Source organism: Falco punctatus (assembly GCF_963210335.1).
Source record: "Falco punctatus genome assembly, chromosome: 7".
In the NCBI taxonomy this organism is placed as follows: domain Eukaryota; kingdom Metazoa; phylum Chordata; class Aves; order Falconiformes; family Falconidae; genus Falco; species Falco punctatus.
Genome location: NC_137587.1, coordinates 12,987,968 through 13,009,804, shown reverse-complemented (window position 1 = coordinate 13,009,804; position 21,837 = coordinate 12,987,968). Strand labels below are relative to the sequence as shown.

General features: G+C 39.6%; 1 protein-coding gene across 5 annotated transcripts in view; it reads left to right on the top strand.

The window, feature by feature from the left end:
* The window catches only part of AKAP6 (A-kinase anchoring protein 6), a 351,976-nt gene that overhangs the window by 117,730 nt on the left and 212,409 nt on the right, over positions 1 to 21,837 (top strand). For all 5 annotated transcript variants that reach the window (XM_080397013.1, XM_080397009.1, XM_080397012.1 and 2 more), the window contains exon 5: positions 18,306 to 18,428. In XM_080397013.1, coding sequence (XP_080253139.1) covers positions 18,306 to 18,428 — 123 coding nt within the window. The remainder of the gene's footprint in view (positions 1 to 18,305; positions 18,429 to 21,837) is intronic.

Genomic DNA, 21,837 nt, shown 5'->3' with positions numbered 1-21,837 from the left:
TACATAGGATCACTTTCTTGCTTTGCAATAAGTACTGCATATTCTCACCATATTTTGCCTTTTACTGCAGCTAATTCTTTGGCATGTGCTTATGCCTTTAGTACTGGCTATTTCCATTCTGGGGTACATAACAATTTCTGTGGCAGCACCTTGTATGTTTCAGAAATTGCTTTTGGAATTAAATGTAAGAACAAGTCATAGCAAATTCTGAATGTTTCTCTTACTGTTGAAGTATCATTCAGCTTTTAGTGGCCACCCCAAATGAATTTTTAGAATGCACATTAAGCTCTGTAGCTTCTGTTATACTAACTGGAGAGGAAAAAGATAGAACAACATCATTCTCACAAGTAAAGTCAACAGAGTTCTTTTTGCTGTAAGAAGATGGTTGATTGTCACTTCTCATATGTAACACCAGGACTCCATAGTATTGGGTTCAGAATGCTTTAAAATTTACTTTCTGTAAGAAAACTAAGTTTTTCCTAAAATCATATGAATAATTGATTTTTTCTCCCCCTTTTATGTGCAAACTGAAAAACTGGAAGAAAAAAATGATCCTGGGCTGATCTAATGACAATGATTTTCAATTATCTTACGTGAATACCGTAATAATCACAATAAACCTTGTTCAGGCAGTTCCATCTCCCTCTCTAGAAAGCGATACTAGGGTTGTGACTATACCGACATCTTTGTGCTTTAATTTGGGGTCACGGATACTCCCGTCTACTTGATTTTTGAGGGCACTATTGTAAAGGGTAGAAATTTTCCCGTTTGCAACACTATTCATTTAAATGAAGATGTGTTTGCTTTGCAGGCCTCAGGGTTAATTGTATGGAGCAAATTGCTGATTTTTTCCTGTTATACAGACTCATAGCTTGTTTTATCACAGACTGTTTCTGTAAGAGGCAGCTAAATTTCCTCTGCAAGAAGCAATTTGATATCTATCGATCCCATCTTTTTAGCTCATCACATTTCATGAATTTGCCTTCAAGTCTGTTGGCTTTGTATTATGTCTGGGAAGCCCAGTTAGCCTTGGCACTGGTTACCATGTTCTTGATGTGCTAAGGGACTAAAATAATTCTGCTCTGCATGATTTTCTGCTATGGGTTAGACCATGCCACAGGGATCCTGTAGCAAAGAGACAGGAAAAAAAGATTTTGCTGCCTACCAGGACCCAGTCAGGGAACGCCTCACCCTTGTGCAACAATTTATCCCCGCTGAACCCAAGATGCCTCAGCAGAGCAGAGACTAAAGACTCCTTTTCCAAATTATTGGAGTAATGTGAATAATTTTCCTGTCTAGGAGGGACTAAGGATCGGTGCAGTGTGCAAAGAAGAGTGCAATATCAGTGCTAAGCCTTGTTAGTATGACAAATAGCTTGTGTGTTTAGGTGGGAAAGATTTGCATTTTTAGAGGGTAGTCACAAAAAGTGATTAAACAGTAGGCTTCTGCAAATGGTTAATGGACTTGGTAGAGAGCGTGTGTATTGGAAATATGGCTGGGGGTACATTTGGGCAGTGGAGAGCCAGCTGGTTAGAAAATATTTGGAGAACTGACACAAAGGGGAAAGAATTTGTGTTGTTTAGATTGAAAGGGGACTGAGTTGCTTCTGGGCAGAGAATGGACTGAAAACACACGAGTACCATTAAGGTGGAAGCTGTATTGCTTTAGGGGAAGCACAGTTTATTGTGTCTGGAGGTGATTTTCATCGTTAGGGGGAAAAGCATGCATAGAGGACAAATGAAGTTTGGGCTCTGGGGCTAACGTAGTGAAAAACTAATAAGAACTGGTGGTGCTGATGGGGCTTGGTAGCAAATGAAAACCAGAACTGAAATCAGCAATGACAGAACAGGTGGAAAAAGCAAAGGTAATCACCAGGGAAGAGGACTGCCTTCTTTTGGATTACCAGATAAGGGATTTTTAAAGTGTTGCAGTGCTCCCTTCAGCCCTCTTGCTTTCAATAACTTAGCAATGGTGCTTCTAATAGTGACCCTTTTAAAAGAAATGGGCTGTGTATTTTTCCTAATACATGGAGTGCTTGCCAAAATTTGTTCATCTCTGTATCTTACTTATACTGCTTCATACAGTTTAGATTAAAATACTGCTCTTGGTTGATAACCAGTTTATGAAAAACAGTAATTGAAAGAGGTATCAGATCCAGAAATTCCTTGGCAACTCTGCAGTTTTCTCAGCAGTCTTGCTGCTTTGTGCAGCATAACTGAAAATGTCGCTTCACATTTTTGTACTGGGAGTCGAGTGTGATGATACTCGCCTGCTTTGAAAGTTCATTGCTCAGTTTTCAAGCTGGTTAAAGTATTATTAAGTAGTAATGTAGGATACATATGGAACTTTCACTTTTATTCAGACAAATGCTTCTTTACTAGAAGATGATTCTGAAATACAGTGAACCTTCTGTTCCTCCAAAACACTTAGCTCCTGACAGTTTGCTTGAATTTTAAACAGCTTCTCCAAGTACATTCACTTTTCCTTGGCATTGGCTTCACCACCAAGAATCTGAGCGAGTTTGTCACCAGTGATCTTTGCGAAAACAGAACTTCTATGTAAGCTGCGCAAATTCTGAATTTGTAACTTTATATCTAAGCCTGACTGCAGGAATTATGCCTCCTTAATGAAACACATCTATTGCAAAGCATATGCTTGTTCAGAGCTGTTTGAATTTCCAGTGTAAAGATGTCAGAATGATTTGGCAGTGAGCGGTTTTAGATCAGGGATTCTTTTACATTCAGTATTTGGCAGTCATTCCAAATAATTTTTCTGGGGAAAAAAAAGAGAGAGGAAGAGAGAGAAATAGAAAAAACCTGCTCACAAATAATTTTAGTAGCACTGATTTCAGGGCATGTGTTTACTGGTATTTAGAACTGATTGTAAGGGATATGTCTGCATCCAGTGTTTGGCTCACATCTGATGTGAGACCTTTGGCTGCAGAAAGCCTCACAATTTTCTCTTGTTGTGTACATAGCTGGACACCACATCTCAGCTCAGGGATGGCTAACAGCTTAGAAGAACCGAGGAACAGCTGCCTTTGCATGCACTCTGTGAGCCCCTCCTATTCTAATGCAGTCACCCAGCTCAGCTTTGAGTCACCATTGGCTTTACAACCCAGAGTCACGTCTTAATCATCTGTATCACAGCCTAGCCGCACATCTGCACCACAGCCATCCACATTATTTTTTTGTGAATTGGAAACTTTCTATAAATTGGTCAAGGATTATTTCTTACCTTCTGGATCTCTGCTAATAGTCAAAAGGGTGCAACCAAGCTGAAGATGGAGAGAAGGAATGCTGAGACTGCAAGAGGTGGACTTCTTGCTCTCTGCAGCAAAGGACAGGCTCGAAGGTGAGCAGTGAGTGCCAGGTGACTTACTCAGAAAGCCAGTAGAGGCTCCAGATTTAAAAGGCACACAGTGATAACCTGGAAAACTAATCAGTATTGACTTTAAGATGATCATATTATCAACTCCTTTCTATCAGTGCATACACTCTATTATCTGGGATTGTTCACAGCTTTCAGTTCTCTCATGGAGGTAAAGGCACTCAGAAACCACTGAAGGAGGTTTGGAAGCTTTCAGTGATGGCACTAGCTTTCAAAACAGACAGAAAGAGTCAAATAGCTGTTGAAAATTTACTTCAGGGTATGTATGGTGGTTTAAGAGGAATCTTCTTGTGTTGCTCAGGTCTGAATCCTCTATAACTGCTGTTTTATGGGGGCAGCTGCTGGGGAGAGGGTTGGTTCGTTGTGAAAAGTTTGAGAATATTTCTGAGCTACCCTGTTAACTACTTACTGTATTGATTTTAGGACTCCTTGAAGTGTCACTGTTATTAAACACAAAACTATTGAAATTAAAATCATGCTTTCTAATATTCCCTTAAAATATAGTAAATATGGAGCAGTGAGACAGCATACTCATTGATTTTTATTTTCATAGTGATATGCCTTTCCCAATGTTTTAAGGTCCAGCTCTTCCATTACATAATATACTTAGGCTCTTGGGTACTTATGTTTTATGTATCTTATGTAAGGAGGTACAGGATATTCCAGAAAGATACAGTATACCAAAATCACTATGCTCTATTCTAAATATTTAATTATTTAAATAATACATTGCTGCTAATTTCCACCTAAATCAAACTCCAGTCTATCTACTGTTGTTAACGCATCATTGCCTTAAAATGTGTATGTGCTGGAGATGAGTCAGAGCAAGAAAAATGTCCAAGGGTCTAGAGAGGATTAACCTGAGGAGAAAGATCAAGTCCACTTATGTAAGATTATTGCATAACTTCTCAAAATGTGTTCATATCTTTTTCTCATGTATCTTTATATATTTTGACAGCAACTGGTTTTCATTCCTTCATCCTTTCCAGTATGTTATGATCAGGAATGAAACATTAAATAATGCTGACTCTTAAATCATAGTTGTCATCATTAGGCATCAGAGTGAAGATAATTTGTGGTAAATATGGACAGGAAACTGTCTCTCAGAGGCTTGTTTCAGACTGTTTATATGCTTATGCAGGTATTTGAAAGTTATCTTGAAAACAACCAGAAAGGCAAAAAATTGTTTTTTCATCCTTTTAGGTTTTGGAGCACAGATGACAGTCCTCACAAACAACTGAGCTGTCCTTAGCAAATCAAACTGGAATCTTATCTGAATATTCCTTTATTGTTAGTAAAGACTTATTTTGAATGCTGATTCTCATGCAGGTCAAGTAAGGTTACCCAAACAAGGGCTAGATTTGCCTCTGGTTTCCCTTGGACAATGCTTGGAATCTCTCCAGGCTGACAGAGGGAGGACCAGCAAGCAAACGGATTTTTGGTAGTAGACAGTGTAGATGTTCAAGTCACAGTAATTTAATATTACTAACTGCTTCTTCCTTACTGATCTGCCAGCATCTGACTACACAAATGTTTCCTTGCTGTGTTGTGTAAGACTAAAGACAAATAATTTAAAATGTTAATACTGCTGCACTATTAGGAGCAACTGAACTATGGCAGGTAGCATAAAATTAGCTCAGGTAAGTCCAAACTAGGTTCAACCTCATTTATGCATTGCAGTGCAAATCTCCTACAGCTCTGCTGAGATACACAGAGGCAAGAAAAAATACTAAATTTATTAGAAACAGTGAAGCTTCTGGAGTAAAAAATAAAGAATAAGAAGATAAAAAAGATGAGACTGTTTTTATTTTACTCTGTAAACATATCCCGATTTTGGGATGACAAAAGTAAGCCAGAATTAGGGTCTAAAAAGGGTGTAAAGGAATGTCCACTGGAGAACACTGAAAAAAGAAACTAGCTAAAAGGGAAGGCACATGAATTAGGAAGCAAAGGAAAAGCAATTAATGGAGGAACTAATAGTGACAGGATCTCTTTGGAGACTGCAGGTGAAGAAGAACCAAGTGCATAACAGGAGGCTAAATTAGGAAACTAGAGGAATAATAATGGAGTAAAGAAAAGAGGTGGTGAATATTAATTTCTCCTCACTGCTGCCATATTTAGCAAATAGTGGCAGTCACCATTTTCCCTGTTTTTAAACTCAGAAATCTTAACTGTGAAGCAAGTTCATGGGTCAAAGAATTATAATATCTCTTGTGAGGTGACAGACTTAACCTCTTCTAACCAATTAGCTTTGAATAATAGAAAATGCTGTATTAAACGTTCTGCTTTTGAGGGAGAACCGTGGTCATTATATCTTAAGTCATGTCAATGATATAGCAGAGGTCAATGCATTTAGCAGCTACCCACAAGCAAACAGCAGCTGTTCTATTTAAGTAAAAAGTGGTTTTTTCCTTCATTTTGGAAAACTTTTAGACGTGGTGCTGTATCTCCCTCTTGAGGCCAGAACTTGTTACTGCACCTATTTTACAGAAATGTTTGATTTCCTTCTCAAATGAACGAGACTCATTCAACTTTACAAACGTAGTTGTTAGAAATTCAGAGATTAAATAAAATATAAAATAGAATCTTTCCTGCTTTTTAAGATTCTTTTTTCCTTCAGTGGAGTCTCCAACATTTTTTTTACAATTTTATTCCTACAAATTCAGTGTTGAAATATTGTCTTTTTTTTAAAAAATAGCATGTGTCTGCCAGTTATTATACTTTTAAAAAATGTAACCTTCAAGTGCACTTCTACAGATTTTGTGAAATATATTAAACCAATAAACCTTTTCTTCTTACAAAAATTTAGAGATGTTATCTCCCTGCAAATATAACTGCCATTTTTATTATTATTTAGAGAACTATAGTTACATTACTTAAATAAGCAGTGTTTAGTCCTGCTTTGTGACCATCAGGCCAAGAATACAGTTGCTTTTTTCCTCTATCACTTACTGGCTAACTTCCTGAAAATGTTATGTGAAAAATAATGAATTTAATTTTTATTCAAAAGGCACTGAAAATCCTATAGAATTAATTTTTTGCCATTGGGTAAAGGTATAAAATTTGGCTAATTTAATTCTTTTAACATGATTTGTTCTTTTTTTGGGAAAAGGTGACATTTTTGGAAGTGCACAAATCTGTTTAATTGACATCAAGCCATATAGGGCCACTCTGATTTCAGGTTACAGGAGCAACCGTGCTGTATATATATCACATGTACCTTTCAAGGAATTAAATGCTGGAGAATGAGGTTCATTTCTAGCAACTATGAGATCAAAGAGCAAAGAAATGTTAGGACCAGTTAAGGGAGGTGCCAGTGTGGCTCCAATAGAGTGTCCTCTGATGCTGGCCAGTGTGTGTGCAAGGTAGCAGCTGACCATCAGCTGGAAATAACAGCTGCACAAGGGCATTCCACCCCCAGTCCACTGTCTGAAGCCCAAATACTCAGGGTAAGCAAGCCAAGGAATGATGGTCATCCATAATTGTCTATTTTTTAGAGCAGAATAAAGCTGAATACTAATATATTACAGCGGCCATTATACAGAAAAATTGCAAATGAAGATTAGCTTGTCTTTTGGATGCAGTACAGCTCATAATTGATACATAGATTAGCTGTAAAACAATCTGAAAATAAGGTATGTTGCCAACACGTATTTTACAAAATTATATGAAGAGACAGTGCAGTACTTCCAAGTACCCTTAAATCACTGTCAGTTGCTTCAACATCAACAGTTATATTGGCAGCATTTTAAGAAAAAGTGCATCAGAAAACTGGCTTCACTGAAAATGAAGATACTGTCTATAGACTTACATTAGCCATAGAGTTTGGATCAAGGCTGCTGCATAACAAACATTTCGTACTGAAAAAACCCAAGTTTTGATCAGGAGATTTGATTTAGGATTATCAGTAGAATAAATAAATTTGCAGTTAGGAATAACAGGTCCTGGGCTAACTTCTACATTTTCTATTCTATTGCTCATTCTTTCTTGCTGAGAGTGGACATAAAAAAATATTTGGGGCTGTGACATAGATGTGAGTACGCTGCAGCATTGTGCCATTATCCTTTAACAGGACATAGCAACTTGTGTTGCTGCCTGGTACTTTTCCCAAAGACAGGGCCCCCTCCTGTGCTGTGCTCAGGGTCCCTCCAGAATCCAGACACTCCTTTCAGCTGCTGCTGCAGAGCTGAAGTCCCCCTTTTCTGGGAGTTACTGGCATCATCTTTCTTGCCTTTGGCAGATTTATTTGCTGTTCTTGTCCTTCCCTTGATATATCGCTGGCCACAAATTTCTTGCTCCCTGGTGTACCAGCTGAGTGAAATGAGTATGTGACCTAAAAACATTCACATCTCTTAGCTGATCTCTAGATAATGGCATGTCTTTGACTTAGGGCCATATGAGGGTATAATCAAAAAGGCCTCCATTTGGGATTATCTGGTGCTGTGGTGCACAAGAGACATGCAAAACTTATCCTGTACTAGACGATGTTTTGGGCACCTATCTTTATTCCCTAACTGCTGCTTAGACCTCTTGGGTTTTACATAGAAAATAAATGACTCAGGAAAAGGTTCTTTTAGGAGTAGTGAGAGTTCCTGTGAGACATGACCAATAACAGGCATTGCTCTTGGTGCATAAATGTATTTTCAGAAACAAAATGTTCATTCCTAGTAGTATGATGAACTTCCAAAATGAGACTTGGATGATCATTAAGAAGTTTGCTCATTACTCAGCTGAGTCACAACAATTTCACAGGTGCTGACTGTTCTGCTTTTAACTCTAGGAGCTTTTCGCTGCCTGTTTTATTACCAATGGCCCAAAGAACATCACAATCTTATTTATTTAAACTAAATAAAAAGAACTACCTTGTCCTTTGCTTATATTTCCTCCTCCTCAATTTTCCTCCCTGTTTATGCCCCATTTCTGTATCGTCTGTTCTTCCTTCCTGTTTCTGTCTCATTTTCAGGGTTCTTGGTATCCTTTAACTCCTGTTTCTCCCTTCTGCTGCTTATAGTATTCATTCCATTGTTTCAATATCGTTTCCTCAGGAATCTGTTCCCAGTCAACCTCAAAATTTCATACGGATTAGGAATGCTGAATGAGACGAGTGCTAGAAACATGCAAATACAGGCTTACACTGCAGAGATTTTCTGACAAAAGCCAGTACTGATTAGAACAGTGGAAAATATTTCCTTCTTTAACCAATGTATCTGCATGGGCATAGCCCAATGCCAATAAAAGTGGTGAGTTTCCTGTCAGTATTACTTTCATACGTTGGAAAGGAGGGTTTGGCGGCCCTGCAGCGCGGTGGGTTTGGGGCAGCGCAGGCGGCCTCCCTGGGAGGGCTGGCGCAGGCCATGGGCCAGGTCAGGCCATGGCGGCCTGGCATGGGACTTGGGCCGTTTGGAATATTGCCTTGAAAAGAACTAAGAATCCAGTTAGTGTGCATGGTAACTTAGGAGGCAGCTAAGCAAAATTATTTTCTGACATCTAGAATGTGAAGGCGTACATAAAATTTTTCCATACAAAGAAGGGATATGCTAATTTAATTATTTTCTTGATTCCCAGCAGTGCTTTGAATCTCACACCACTTTTGAGATACAGTGCCGGCCCCCCATATTTTCTTAGCATGAACTCTGTCTTCACCTGAATGAATGCAGGAGGCTTAAAACTTTATCTGGCTTTGTGCCTGTTAAAATTACATCTCAGGTAGAAAGCATGGCCACATCAGTATGAGAAGAGATCACCAGCCATTTTGTATGCCTGGCATTGTTGCCATCAGAGCAGATGGCATCTCTGGAGGTTTACAATGAATCCATACTGCTGTTAGGTTCATACCAGATGATTCTTTAAATGACGGATGAATCAGACAAGTCTTCCCTATCCTCTTCTTTCTCTCCACTAGCCCTCTCTACTCTTGAACACCTGCAAAGTCACAATGATGCTGGGCTTTCCTATGCTGCTGTATGACCTTCATATGCGTGGCTGTTTTGGATCTCTTCTCCACAGCAATGTTCTTCCAGCCCATGGATTTTGCTTCTGTGGTTCTAGGTGTCCAGTGATCCTTCAGAAGGCTGGAGAAATGTTACCGGTGGTGTTGGAAGCTTGCCTGCTGTCTAAGAATATACCTCTCAGGAACAGGGTTTAGGAAGCATTTGGCTTAATTTTCCTGTATCTACCTTTGCGCCACAGTCAATCTGCTGATGTTAAGAATGTCCTTTTTTAGATCTGGTAAGTTTCAAATAGCAGTGGAGGCCTTGTATTTTTTTTTTTTAATAGAAAGTAGATCTTCACCTTGAGCAAAAGGTAAGACAAGGCGTAGGGTAAAGAATGAATGTTGTTTGTGGTATCATGGAAAGTTTTAAGTACTCTACATAGATACATTTAGGAATGATTCTTAATATTCAATTAGCATAACCTGCTCTTTGTCTAGAAGCAGAAATAAAGTCAACAGTCCCATGGGGGCAATGAACTTTTTATTGCAGAATCAGGTTCATTGTCTTCAGTCATAGTTGTTTTTAATGGATTGAAAAGTAACTCTTTACGTGTTCCTCTGTATCATGCTTTTTTAGCCTATCCTACTTTTATGGTTCTGGCTCTTTTATCTAGAAGGCTTTTGGAAACTGAGAACTTCTTAAAATTGTTGTCTGCCATTTCTGCTCTAGTCAAAATACAGTATGGAAAAAGAGCTTGGAAATGTAAGCAAAATCTGTCGATTTAGTAGCAGACCAAAAAGTCTGCAAAAGAGTACCTTCTTGTCAACTTTTAGGGACAAAGCTAGAACTGAGTTAATTTGTAGTGTTCTCCTAGTCTTGTAAGTACTGTGTTTTGTTGTCTTTACTGTTTCAAGTACTCTCAGCTCTCCAGTGAAATCTCCCTGAAAAGCTGAGATACGTCTGACTGGCTCTGATTGAAATAACTCTATATTTTTATGTACTAATCCTTCTCATTTTCCAGCATCAGAATGCATCCTAGGGACTCTAAACCCAGGAAAAGTCATGAGCCAGTGACCAGCCTGTGCTACCACTTCCCCTTCTGTGTCCATATGAATCGTGACAAATCAGATGGCCGTTAGGGAAAATACATTGAATAATCATTTCTAATTCTGTGTGTAGTAGTTGGGTACAAAGCCTAGAGGTGGTACTTGTGAAAGACTTATGTAATTAAACAGTCTTAAAAATGCATAACTAGACAGTATATAGTAGAAGACGAGGATGTTTCTTTACACAGATGCCCACTAAGAAAAGTATTTAATCCTTATCTTCTCCATTTGGCAGGAACATTAACATATTCTTCTTTAGCAGAAAGCTGCTATTTTCTGTTTCTAAAGTGTGAATGAATGTACCCTGAACTGTATATTAAGTACTGCCATCCTTCTGATGTGTTTGGTCAGTTGTATGTTTCTGGGAGGTCACTGTCTGCCACAGAATCTTGACAGTATCACACAAAGAATATTTTCCATTGTGGCATCTTTGTTCTTTGGGGACCCCTAACATCTGTAGTGTTAATGGTTTTATCGTTGCCTCTGGGTCTAACTCCAATTAAATTGACCGTGGCAGTTTGTTGCAGCCTCATCCTCTTGAGTACCTGGATTTCTTTGACTTACCTTTGCCTATGAAGAAAGTGCACTTTTATCCTTTTGAAAATAAAGTCCATGGGCAGGAATGTGTTCCTCCTGAGACTAATATGTAAGTCCTTTTGTGGTTAGACAAAGGGTTTTCTTAATGCATTCTGTGATAGAAGTGCCCTTAGAGCCAGCCCATCCTTGTGCACAGACCCCTGTGTGAGCTCCGTCTTTTCGTAAATTGGGAACAAACTTTACAACACTCTTTGCTTGCAACAAAATTGGACATTCATTTTTAAGCACACAGCTCATAACCAATTCTTTAAAGAAGAGAACTCCCTTTGTGCAATAAAGGGAAGGTGGAGAGAAAAAAAAAAAAGGTCTGGGGTAGTGATTTAATAAGCATTGTTGTCTGGTGCTTCCACGCCGAGGCTTGTGGAATACAGTAGACTTTCCACTGTCACTCTTAATTACCATGACTGATTATTTTAGTATGTTTGCTTTTAATAGTTTGGTGCATCTCTTATATTCTGATTTTGATCTTAGTTCAAGTCATTAGAAGGGCTTTGTACTTTTAATGCAATGACCAGAAGTGCCTTAAGTATAAGCCAGCATACATGTTAAACAAAAAAGCTAGACTAATAAACTGAGCAGTGTTAACACTGCACAGTTTAAAGTTACAAGCCAAAAGGTATTGAAATAATTTGAGTACCTGTGCCATGTAGGCACGGTAAATCTGGAAATATTTTTCCATAAAAAGCAAACCCAAAATCTGGTCTAGGATGAGGGCCATAAAACTTTTCATAATGGTGTTAACTGGATGCAGTTGCATCCCCTGTGTTTTATGGCATAATTTTGGCAATGTTAACGCTAGCTTCTTTAAATGCACATATACATATACCCTGTCTAAAGGAATCTCACATTAAAAATATACCAAAAACATCTAAGATACTGCTGCGTTTGGTGTAAAAAAAATGGCAATTTTTAATACAATAAAAATTCCATGTTTTCACATCTTTTTTTTTTTTTAGTTGTTTTTTTTTTTTTTTTTAGCCATAAATTTGCTATCTCTTAGACTAAAGCTTAAAATTACAGAACTGGGCTTTAGTCTGTTTCCATTCTAAATGTGGTCTAATAAAAGCTGGATTTGTAAAGCGATAGCTGCAGCTGAGATGGAAACGTCTTCCTTTCCCACTCCATTCAATTAATGAAAGCTGAACTTCAAAGTCTAAACAGGATCATTTGAAGTGCTAAAATTATTGAACACCAGAACTGTTTACCTTCCTATCTGACCAAGAAAAAGAGAGAGCTTGAAATGTAAAAGTAAAATTAAACCGCTGAAATAAAGTTAGGAAACTTTACAAGTTCTTGTTGCAAGTAGTGGTGCTAGCTTGGTTGAGAGGCATTTGTGCATAATTTTAAGTGACTCACTTGACAGTCACACATTTTTTTCATGACTGTGGCAGTAAAAACTTTTCTGGGAGGTCTTAGTTGTGTGCTGCTCAGAAAATTGAATTCCTATGAGAGTGTGTCTAAGCAACACCCCTGACAAGCTAAGAAAGCATGCATGGATGTCACCAGGGACTGAAGCCTTTCTACAGTGTCATAAGCACTTATGTTGTTATCACCAGTTTTTATCAGTTGTTATCAGAAGTTTTTAAGTTGGTCAGCTGCTTGTTATTTTGCCCACAGGCCTTAATATTTCTCCTGAGCTCTACTTTGTCCTTTTTCACCATAAGCACTGGCTGTGCCACCAACTCAGGGGGACCATGTAGTGAGGGTCAGTGGGTACCTAACTTTGACTGACACATTTGATGGCAGTAAGCATCAGCCTTGGGTCTTCTGCCGCAAACTGTGAAATGGGAAGTTAATGGATATCTGTTTCTAAAGGTCGGTCTTTGGCTGGAGATGGGGTGAGCTTCTGAAGTTCAGTGGCAAAGTGCAGGAGAGGACTATAGGAGCTGGAGAGGCCCAAGGAGAGACTGACTCCTGGGCAGTGCCAAGAGGCAGTAGTGGCTACAGGTAGTGAGCAATGAGCTGTGCTGAGCAGTTGTCGCAAGTAGGGAGGAACATATTTGCAAATAGCATCAAGCGAAACAGGAAAAAGGAATGGACTCAGGCACAAACTGCTTGGGATGCCAGAGACTGCCCATTTCTGTGTCTATTTTAAGTATTTAATTTTTCTGACACACACTTGGGATAGACAGAACACACACAGTCCTATTAAATGTAATGAATTGCATGTGAGACTTGTTCATCTGACCACCTCTGTAGGCCTCGCTGCCACACTCCAGGGTTTCTGGTACTGGCAGCATACCACCACAGCTGCTCTCCCACTCTGTTACCCACATGCCAGACACAACCAGGCTGCCTAACCCAAGATCCTTTCACCAGCTGTACTGGGTGTAGGGAGCCCTACATCCCTGTGCAGCAGCTGGAGGATCTGTAATTTTTGTGTGCCTTTATATTTAACAAAACAAAGGTGGGAGGCACGCTTCCAGGTACAGTATCTTCTTCAGCCCAATATCCATGCATGCCTTTGGCCTCTGAGCTGGTCCACCCCAGCCTTTTTGGGTGACTCAGCAAATGAATTCTCATTTGTTATGATTTAAGATATTGCAATGTTCTGGTCATTAATGAGGAAGTCTCAGGAAATTCAGTTAAATCCCATTGAATTTGTTTTTAATTCTTCAGTTAATTAATTCCTTAATTCTACAGAACAATTGAATTAAGTATATTTTAATTCTATAAGACACCAAAGCAGACACACTGAGTTACAGCATTTTTTTCCCCTCCAGTATTTACCATGGTCTGTCTTTTTCATTCTTATCTATCCAGAGCAAATAGAATTAGACTCCAAAAAACAACACTTTGTACATGCCAAATTTCAAATGAAGGCATTTTTGCCCTAGCTTTGTTCAGGTATGTGTGATTAGAACTTTCTTCCCGCCCCCTAAGAAAAATCTGTAACCTGTCATGAAACAAAATGGAAAGCTGAATGTTTACAAATTTTCTGTGTAGGGTAGGGAAAAGCTTTATCATTATTCGCAAACTTGACTATAGAAGTTGCTACAAATCATCCAAGAACAATCCAGAAACATTTGTTTCTGTACTAAGCAGCACCGAGTAAGAATAACTTTATGCTGTGTCATGTAGGGGCTTGAGTTTTTTAGAAACATCTAGCTTGCTAGCACAGTACAAAACTATGACAAAACTATTACAGTTGCAATACTGAACCAGCTGGTCAAAAGGCAGGGACTGGATTATACTGGTGCTCCTTTTTTTCTGTTCTGTTCCCCTCTTTTCTTGCTGAGGAATTCTTGTACAGTATTTTTTAGCTTCAACATGGCTGCCTGTGGGTTTTCAACTTTCAAGAAGTTTTGATGGAAAATACAAAAGTTTAATTTCTCATTGGCAAAGCACAGGTTGAATGGATTTTACAGCATTTTCATTACAAATGGGATAGTGATTAGATCAGGCCCTTAACTAGTATAAATCAGCATAGCTCCACTGAAGTTTATACCTGTTGAAACTCTTTTCCACCTTAAGAATTATGAGAAACAAATAATCTAGAGAAAGAAAAATGTAAGTTCAAACAGAAAAAGCAGAAAGGTTAAGTGTCTAGGAAGGGATGTAAAATTGTTTCATGGGCATCTTATAAAATGAAGAAAAAAAACTGAAAAAGATCCTTTATTGGTTATTTGTCATCCTATGAATTTATTTCTTTTGCTGAATACTCCTTGATTTGGATTTAGAATTGCACATTAAGCCTCATCCTTTGTTTTGATATAATTTATGTTGTAATCTGTTCTTTCAAAGCATAGTTTCATGCTCCATCAGGGTCTCACAACAGATTTTCTGTATTGTAAGATGTTTTTCCCCTATTATTTTTTAGAACTTATTTTGTCTAAAGCTTTTATTTAAACGTAGATTCTGGCAAATACCCTAAACGATGCGAAACACAACTATTGTAATGCTGCTTGTGTCCCTGGGTACACATACGTCACCGATTGCATTCTGTTCCAACTAACTAAGCCGTCCTGATTACACAGAAATGACTTTGTGCTGGTCAGTCTGCGGAGGAGCAGCAGCCCTTCCATCCGGGCTAAGTTGTGTTTGGGCTTCCCCTCTGTTATGAGACTCGAGGGGATAAAGGACGTGGATTTTTATAGGTGATGAGGGGCTGATGGCCCGCTGGTCTTGCAGATGCTCCTTCCCCAAGTGTGGGAGCGCCGGCAGCCTCCTGCTCTGGCTGGGTCAGCACAGCTGCGGGGTCTGCAGCCGATGGAGGCGACGAGGCCGGGCCGGGACCGGGCAGCATGTACATCGCTGCGCCTCGGCAAAACGTCAAAGGCGAGAAGGGAAAGCTCAGCACCGAGCCCTTCCGCGGTCTCGTCCGCAACGCCAGCGCTGCCACAGTGGGGTGCATTGGCGTGGGTTTCGGTTCCCAGGTAGGGACGAGTCTCTGGGTGATAAAAGTGGCTCTGTCCTCGCTCACCGGCACCAGGCTATTGAAATATATAGGCTGCAGTCTACAAGCGCTGCTACAAGCCCGCCGCGTGCCCCTCCGCGCCGGGGTGCGTAGTCCGAGGGGCGTCCCGTCCCGTCCCGTCCCGCCCCGTCCCGTCCCGCGGGCGGGCGGAGTGGCGATGCGCGCCGGCAGGTGGCGCTGTGGGCCCAGGCACGGCGCTCCCTCCGCCGGCGGCCGCGCGCTGCCCAGCCCTGCCCGGCCGGCCCTGCCGCTTCCCGGTCCGCCGCTGTTTGCGGTTTCTACAGATGTGCGCTCTTGCGTGGTTTCAACGACATTTTATTGCCGTCATTTGAAAGAAGTGGGATTATTGTGATTTGTGATGCCTGGCAAAGAAAGCGAATCCGGCGGGGCTGGCCGCGGCCCGTGCTCCCTCAGCGGGGCTCCCCGCAGGCAGTGGGTCCCCAGCCGCAGGCCCGGCCTTGCCATGCTCAGTGCCTGGTGCTGGCAGCTCTGCCTCTTTTTCCCTCAGATAACTTGGCGCATCGTGGCTCTGTGGGAGACTGCATGTGTATATATATAATTTTTTTCCCCCAGGCCCCCAAACCAGCCCCCCGGCATTCCCTGTGCCACCCCCACGCCTGCTCAGGCCTGCAGCCCACCTCATCTGTGCGGCGAGGGGCACGTGCCGGGCTGCTGGAGACTGCTGCTTGGCAGTTTCTAAGCACCAGCGTGAAGCAGCAGATATAAAAACACAGGCATGTTTTGTCAGAGGGCAGAAGTAACTTGGTTGCTAGTAGTTGCTTTTTTATACTGGTGCAAGGCTGCAATGTCTCTGAGCACCCTTTTGAAGGCATACAGACATCGAGTACTGCAGGCAGATGTTATACGTGTCTGTCTCCGTAAAATACATGACGCATATACAAGAGAGAGCCTTCATTTTTTTGTGCTTACCATATCACCTTGTCTCTCAAGGACAACACATTGCTAAAATGCAGGCAGAGATTTATTGGAGGGACTAGAAAGACTTTACTCCTCCTGTGCCTGCCTTTCCCCCGCAGCTCACATGTCCTACTGCTTTGCCAGTCTGGCATCTCTTACGCTCCACTGCGAGCTGGGAGAAAGCAAGAAACAGAGCTGAGGAACATCTTGCCTCCCCTTGGTCCCATGGCTTGATGTAGGGAACATAGCCTTTGTGGTATGGCCTGATATGGGAGAGAGAAGATGCAGCCACCTTCATTACTTGCCCCAGAGTGGAGGGAGGCACGTCATCTCACCACATCCACTGGGCTGTTCTGCCTGTCTTCTTTCCCCCTTTCTGGAATGTCCTGATAAACAGCCTACAACAAAACCCACAGAATAACAGTTTTCATCCTTATAATGTTCTGAGATGCAGTGGGTTCCATGAATAGAGATGGCAATAGTCTCCTTTTCATACTGAGGATGTGTAAGGGTCTCATATAAATAATAATAATAATTAAAACAAAGTATTTAGAATGCCTGAGTGAGTGCTGTCATGCCTGCAGTATGCACTGGAGTGTCCTGTCAGAGGCTAGCTTTGGTTCAGAAGCACTGCCACTTCAGCTGGAAGCCAGGAGTTGGTTCTTGGGCCCTGCTTCTTGGCACAGTGTTGGACCAAAATAACTGCTACCATGAATTTTGGAGGAAGTGTGACTCTGCTTGGTCTGGGCTATTACCATTGCGCTTCTTTGCATAACACAGCTGTGCACCAACTGCTCAAACTCATTTCTCTCTTGTTTAGAATTCCAGTTTCATGTGTCACTTCAGAGAAGGGGATTTGGGCTCTTGAGTTGCTCAGGAGCCTTTGAAAGTTTTACGTGTATCTTGCTTTCAGCTATCTGAATGGACTAGTAATTGACAGAAAGCATTCCATAAATAAATTGGTGAGAACGAGATACTGAGTGTATATACGGAGTTGTTATCTGACTAGAAATTAAAATTCTCACCATGCTGTGAAATTCATAGTTAGTAACTAATAATATAACCAATATTAGACCTAACTTAATCTACTCTTCATCTTGTAATAGATGGACATTTCTCTTCAGAGTTAATTTTCAGCATGCTTATAAACATCACAGTCAGTTTATTCCATTTACTCTCTTGCTTTGTGGTGGATAAGATTTCAGTAAAATTATCTGTACCCAGTATGTGCTTACAGTATCATCTAATCATGTAAATTCATGGGCACTATTTTTAATCAGACAATATAATTGGTACTAATCTTGAAATAAATGGTGCTCCTGAGAAGCAGGAGCTCCTGTCTTCTCAGGAACCCCATCTGTGTGGCTCATATGCAATCAGCAATATTTATATTAAATGCTATATATTCTGCCTCACCTACTGTTAGATTTCTTCTGAGTCTCATCCTGTGAACCAAAACAGGGATCACAAGACCCAAGTTCTGACAAGTAGTTTCTTCCCTCAGTCCACTCATGTATATAATGCAGCTTTGTTCAGCACTTAATTCAGCCAGCAGTGCTCATGCTACACCCAGTCTGCCCAGTGCAAGGTCTTCAGCTCAATTTTCATTGTAATCTATACGCAGCTTTTTACATATTCCCCTCATATCTTCTAAAACTTACTGTTTTCTCCATTTCATCACAGTCATATAGATGTCACATTGTTCTGTTCCAAAATATCACCTTAGATTATCCCCAGAAACACCAGTCTGCTCCTCATTTACTAGAAGGCCACTTGCTAATTGTTTATTTCTTTGCACGCTTGTAAAGTAAAAGGCAACATTTTACAAAATGAGAGTACAAAACTCTCCTGGCTTAAAAAAAAATATCGAGCATACATTTTCCAGATTGCCATTTTACTAACAAATATGCTTTTCTTGTTCTTTCTCTTTTCTTATCTGGTAAGGGGTTTGTAAGCAAGCTGGATGAATTCATTCACTGGTTAAATGAAGCCATGGAAACAACAGAGAATTGGACTCCTCCTAAAGCAGAGACAGACAGCCTTAAACTGTACCTGGAGACGCACTTGGTAGGACAAGATTATACTATGATTACTATTTGTAATTGAAGTGTTCTGCTGTGCTTTTTACTTGATTATTATTTTTTAATTACTGGTGTGAATCTATATTTTAAAGTAAGATTTGCAGCATTGCAGTTTATTTTAATGAAAATACCAACAAATTATTTTCTGTATTTGAAATATGTACTGATAGCTTTGTAAAAATTAAATTAAAAGCGAGAATTACATTGCAGTTCAGAAATTATCTCCAAAACTGAAAGAAAATGGCGATAGCAAAAGGAGAAAAGATAATGTTTCTTCTGATCATTCTAGGATTTTTACTAGACTGTAACATTAGCAAAACTGCCACTAGCAAGGAACTCTTCCTCTCTCCCACACTTTTAACATAGTACAGAGTAATTTAAATAAATATTTGAAATAATTATTTCCATCATTTTACTTGATGTGCATTTCTGTTGTATTATTAATACAACTGTCACTAAGCTTGTTCTTGTGCAAAAAGCTAAATCATTGGGTGGAAGTAGCAAACACTTGGATGAATAATCTTCTGAATATATTGCAAGCTGGAATTACACATTGAGAAATATTTGGTAAACCTCGTGAGACATTCACTGAGTTCTTCCAGTTTCTGGAAGAATTCTGTTTCTGGTTATGTGGAGGTGAAACAAAGACCTGAATTAAACCAAATATTAGGTTCTCAAAAGCAAAATTTTATGCTGCAGGTAGAAAACAGACATCAATATATGCTGTTCAATGGATAGGTGTCTTAATAGGTAAACTATACAGTAAAAAAAAAAAAAAAAAAAAAGAAGAAAAAAAAAGAATGGAAAATTAAGCTAAGTTATTCCTTCTCTGACAAAATCTTAGGTTCTTGCCAGTATGAATTGGAAGAAAACCCAGTGATAGCACTATTCTGAGCCAATGACTTAGACGCCCCAGCTAGATAAAACAGTACATTAGCTGAACCCACATCAGAGCATCAACCTGCAAAGCTCAGGCTCATTTCCAGTCTCTGATAATCTGATGGTGGAAAATTATTTGACAGTCCCAGGAAGTCACATGATGCATTACAGGAAAAAATGTCATTCTGCCCCTCCCGTAATACTGGAGTGACTGTTATTAATTAAATATACATTAACCACATATAAAATTAGAACCAAACTGAAAACTGTCTTTAGAATTTCAGCTATAAGAAAATTCTTTTGTGTGTTTTGTTCTTAAACATTTCTGTTGTAGTAGCACCTATAGGCAGCCACTAGACCAAGTGCCTGTTGTGCTGGTCTATCAAATGTAGTACGAAGACACTACATATTCACCTTACATTGCAGATTTTGGATTTTATGGCAGAGTTTGTTTTTTTGCCTTTTCTGCACACACTTGGTCCCATGATTCCCACTATGTTTACAGGTGCTCTGAAGACATAGAGATCAGGCCTCAGGAAAGGCATTGGTAATTTCAATTTGTTTTCTTCTTACTCTGCAACATGAAACTTTTGGAGAGATGAATTTTTGCAAGTAGAACTGCAATTTTCACTCTTGACTGGATAGAAAGAAACATATTCCAGGAACAGGGCAATCACCAGTCTGAGTCTCTGTCACAGTCAGTTTCTTTTTCTCCCTCTTTCATGGGGAGTAGCACAGTAGCTCTTTTGCAGACTTCCAAATTTGCCTTGTCCTTCTGTGGGAGGTGAGGCCAAACCCATATATCAAACTGGAATGTGGAGTAGTAGCCCAGAGGCAACTCCTTCATTGCTAGAGGTAGTCAGAATAAATGAGTATGTGGGCACCTGTACAACTTCACTTTCCTCTGCAAGTACTTAGGCTCCCAGCTGTACTCTGTATATCTGTGTATCTTTGGGGCAAGAAGATCTTCGTATGTTTCAGGATTACTATGTTATGAAACAAGAAGATTGGTTTGTTGTTTTTTTTCCTTTACTACTGTGATGTAAAATGTCTAAAGAATAGTTCAGTTTCAATTTGATGATATTATAATTATTTTTGTGGCATATATAACTAGTGAAAATATCATTGTACAACCTAAAAAAAGTAACTGTGACTTTTTAGATTTCAGAAAACTTGCTATTGTATTTGTTTCTACACAGTGAATTGAACTATTAAAATACAGAGCATTTTTATAGTGGGGAAGATAGTAATTTATATTAATTAGATTGTCAGCTTTTCAGTGTCATTTGTCTGTCAGAAATCCTAATCTGTGTTTAAACAGAAGTATATGAACTACAATTCACATTAAGCTCAATGTTAAGATGTCCCTTGGTTCAGCATTATGAGACAATGGTGATTAAGGTCTCTGTGAGGATACTTATACTGCTCATTTTCTTCTTTTGCCAGTCAGTGACATGCTGTTACTCGCCTAAGATTTGTTGAAGGGGGCTTTAGTACTTTACAGGTTTAGGTTCCAGACTTAGGGGTTCAGACACTAGTAGCAAACTAACCTGGAAAACAAAGAAAATGTATTGGTTCTTTTCTATATACTGCATCTGCACTGGCAAACCTTGTAGCTATGATTCCTCACTGGTGCACATTTTCTGGTTGTAGAAGAAGTGAAAACTCCGTAGATTAGTATTTTTATTAGTAGAGGCAAGGCCTTAGCCTTTGGCACAAATTATCAATTTCACCACCTGTGATATTGTTTTCTTGGAAATATGTTTGTTGCAATAACAGAATTAGTGCCATAAAGTGAGAATATTTTGCATTCATGAATTAAATGTCTGCTGTCAAAATCTAAGGAAAGAAAATATGGGAGCAGGAAAACAGAAAAATGTACTTGTCCCCTTTCTCCTTATTGGCTGGGAAAAGTCTTGCACAGGACACAAGGACAAAGTTGTGAACATCCTCAAAATTTTTCAGTATGTAAAATTATTGACTCTTATTTTAGGGTCTCAGTGTAAATTGTTGATACAAGATTGAATTTTAAAGTCTTTCCTCACTCTAACTTGCTTTTTTACATCTTTGACATTTCCAGAAATGGTGTGGCACAAACACTTAAAGAGAGTGTATTTATATTAAGAAAACCCCCAAAACCCCACAAAAACACACCACAAGAAACCGACAACCTCAATTTATTAGAATCTTTGTATAAAGTAAATGCTCACATGAGGAATCAAATATCTTGAACAGGATGGCAATGCAAGTCTCTATTATAAGCATCCTTGCATGATATCAGCTTAAATTGGTAGAACTCCCTAAACTATTGTTCTAGTTAATTCTTATACTTGGTCTGACATGACTGTCCACGCAGGATGTTAATCAGCACTTTGAAGCATACAAATAGTGTATGTCTATTGCTCTTGGCCTAGCAAGAGCTACCTGGAGTCATCACTGTGACTGTCTGAAGGTCCCACCTGGACAGCTCCTGAAATAATTAGTGAAGCACTTCATTGTGAAAGGTGGAAGGCAGC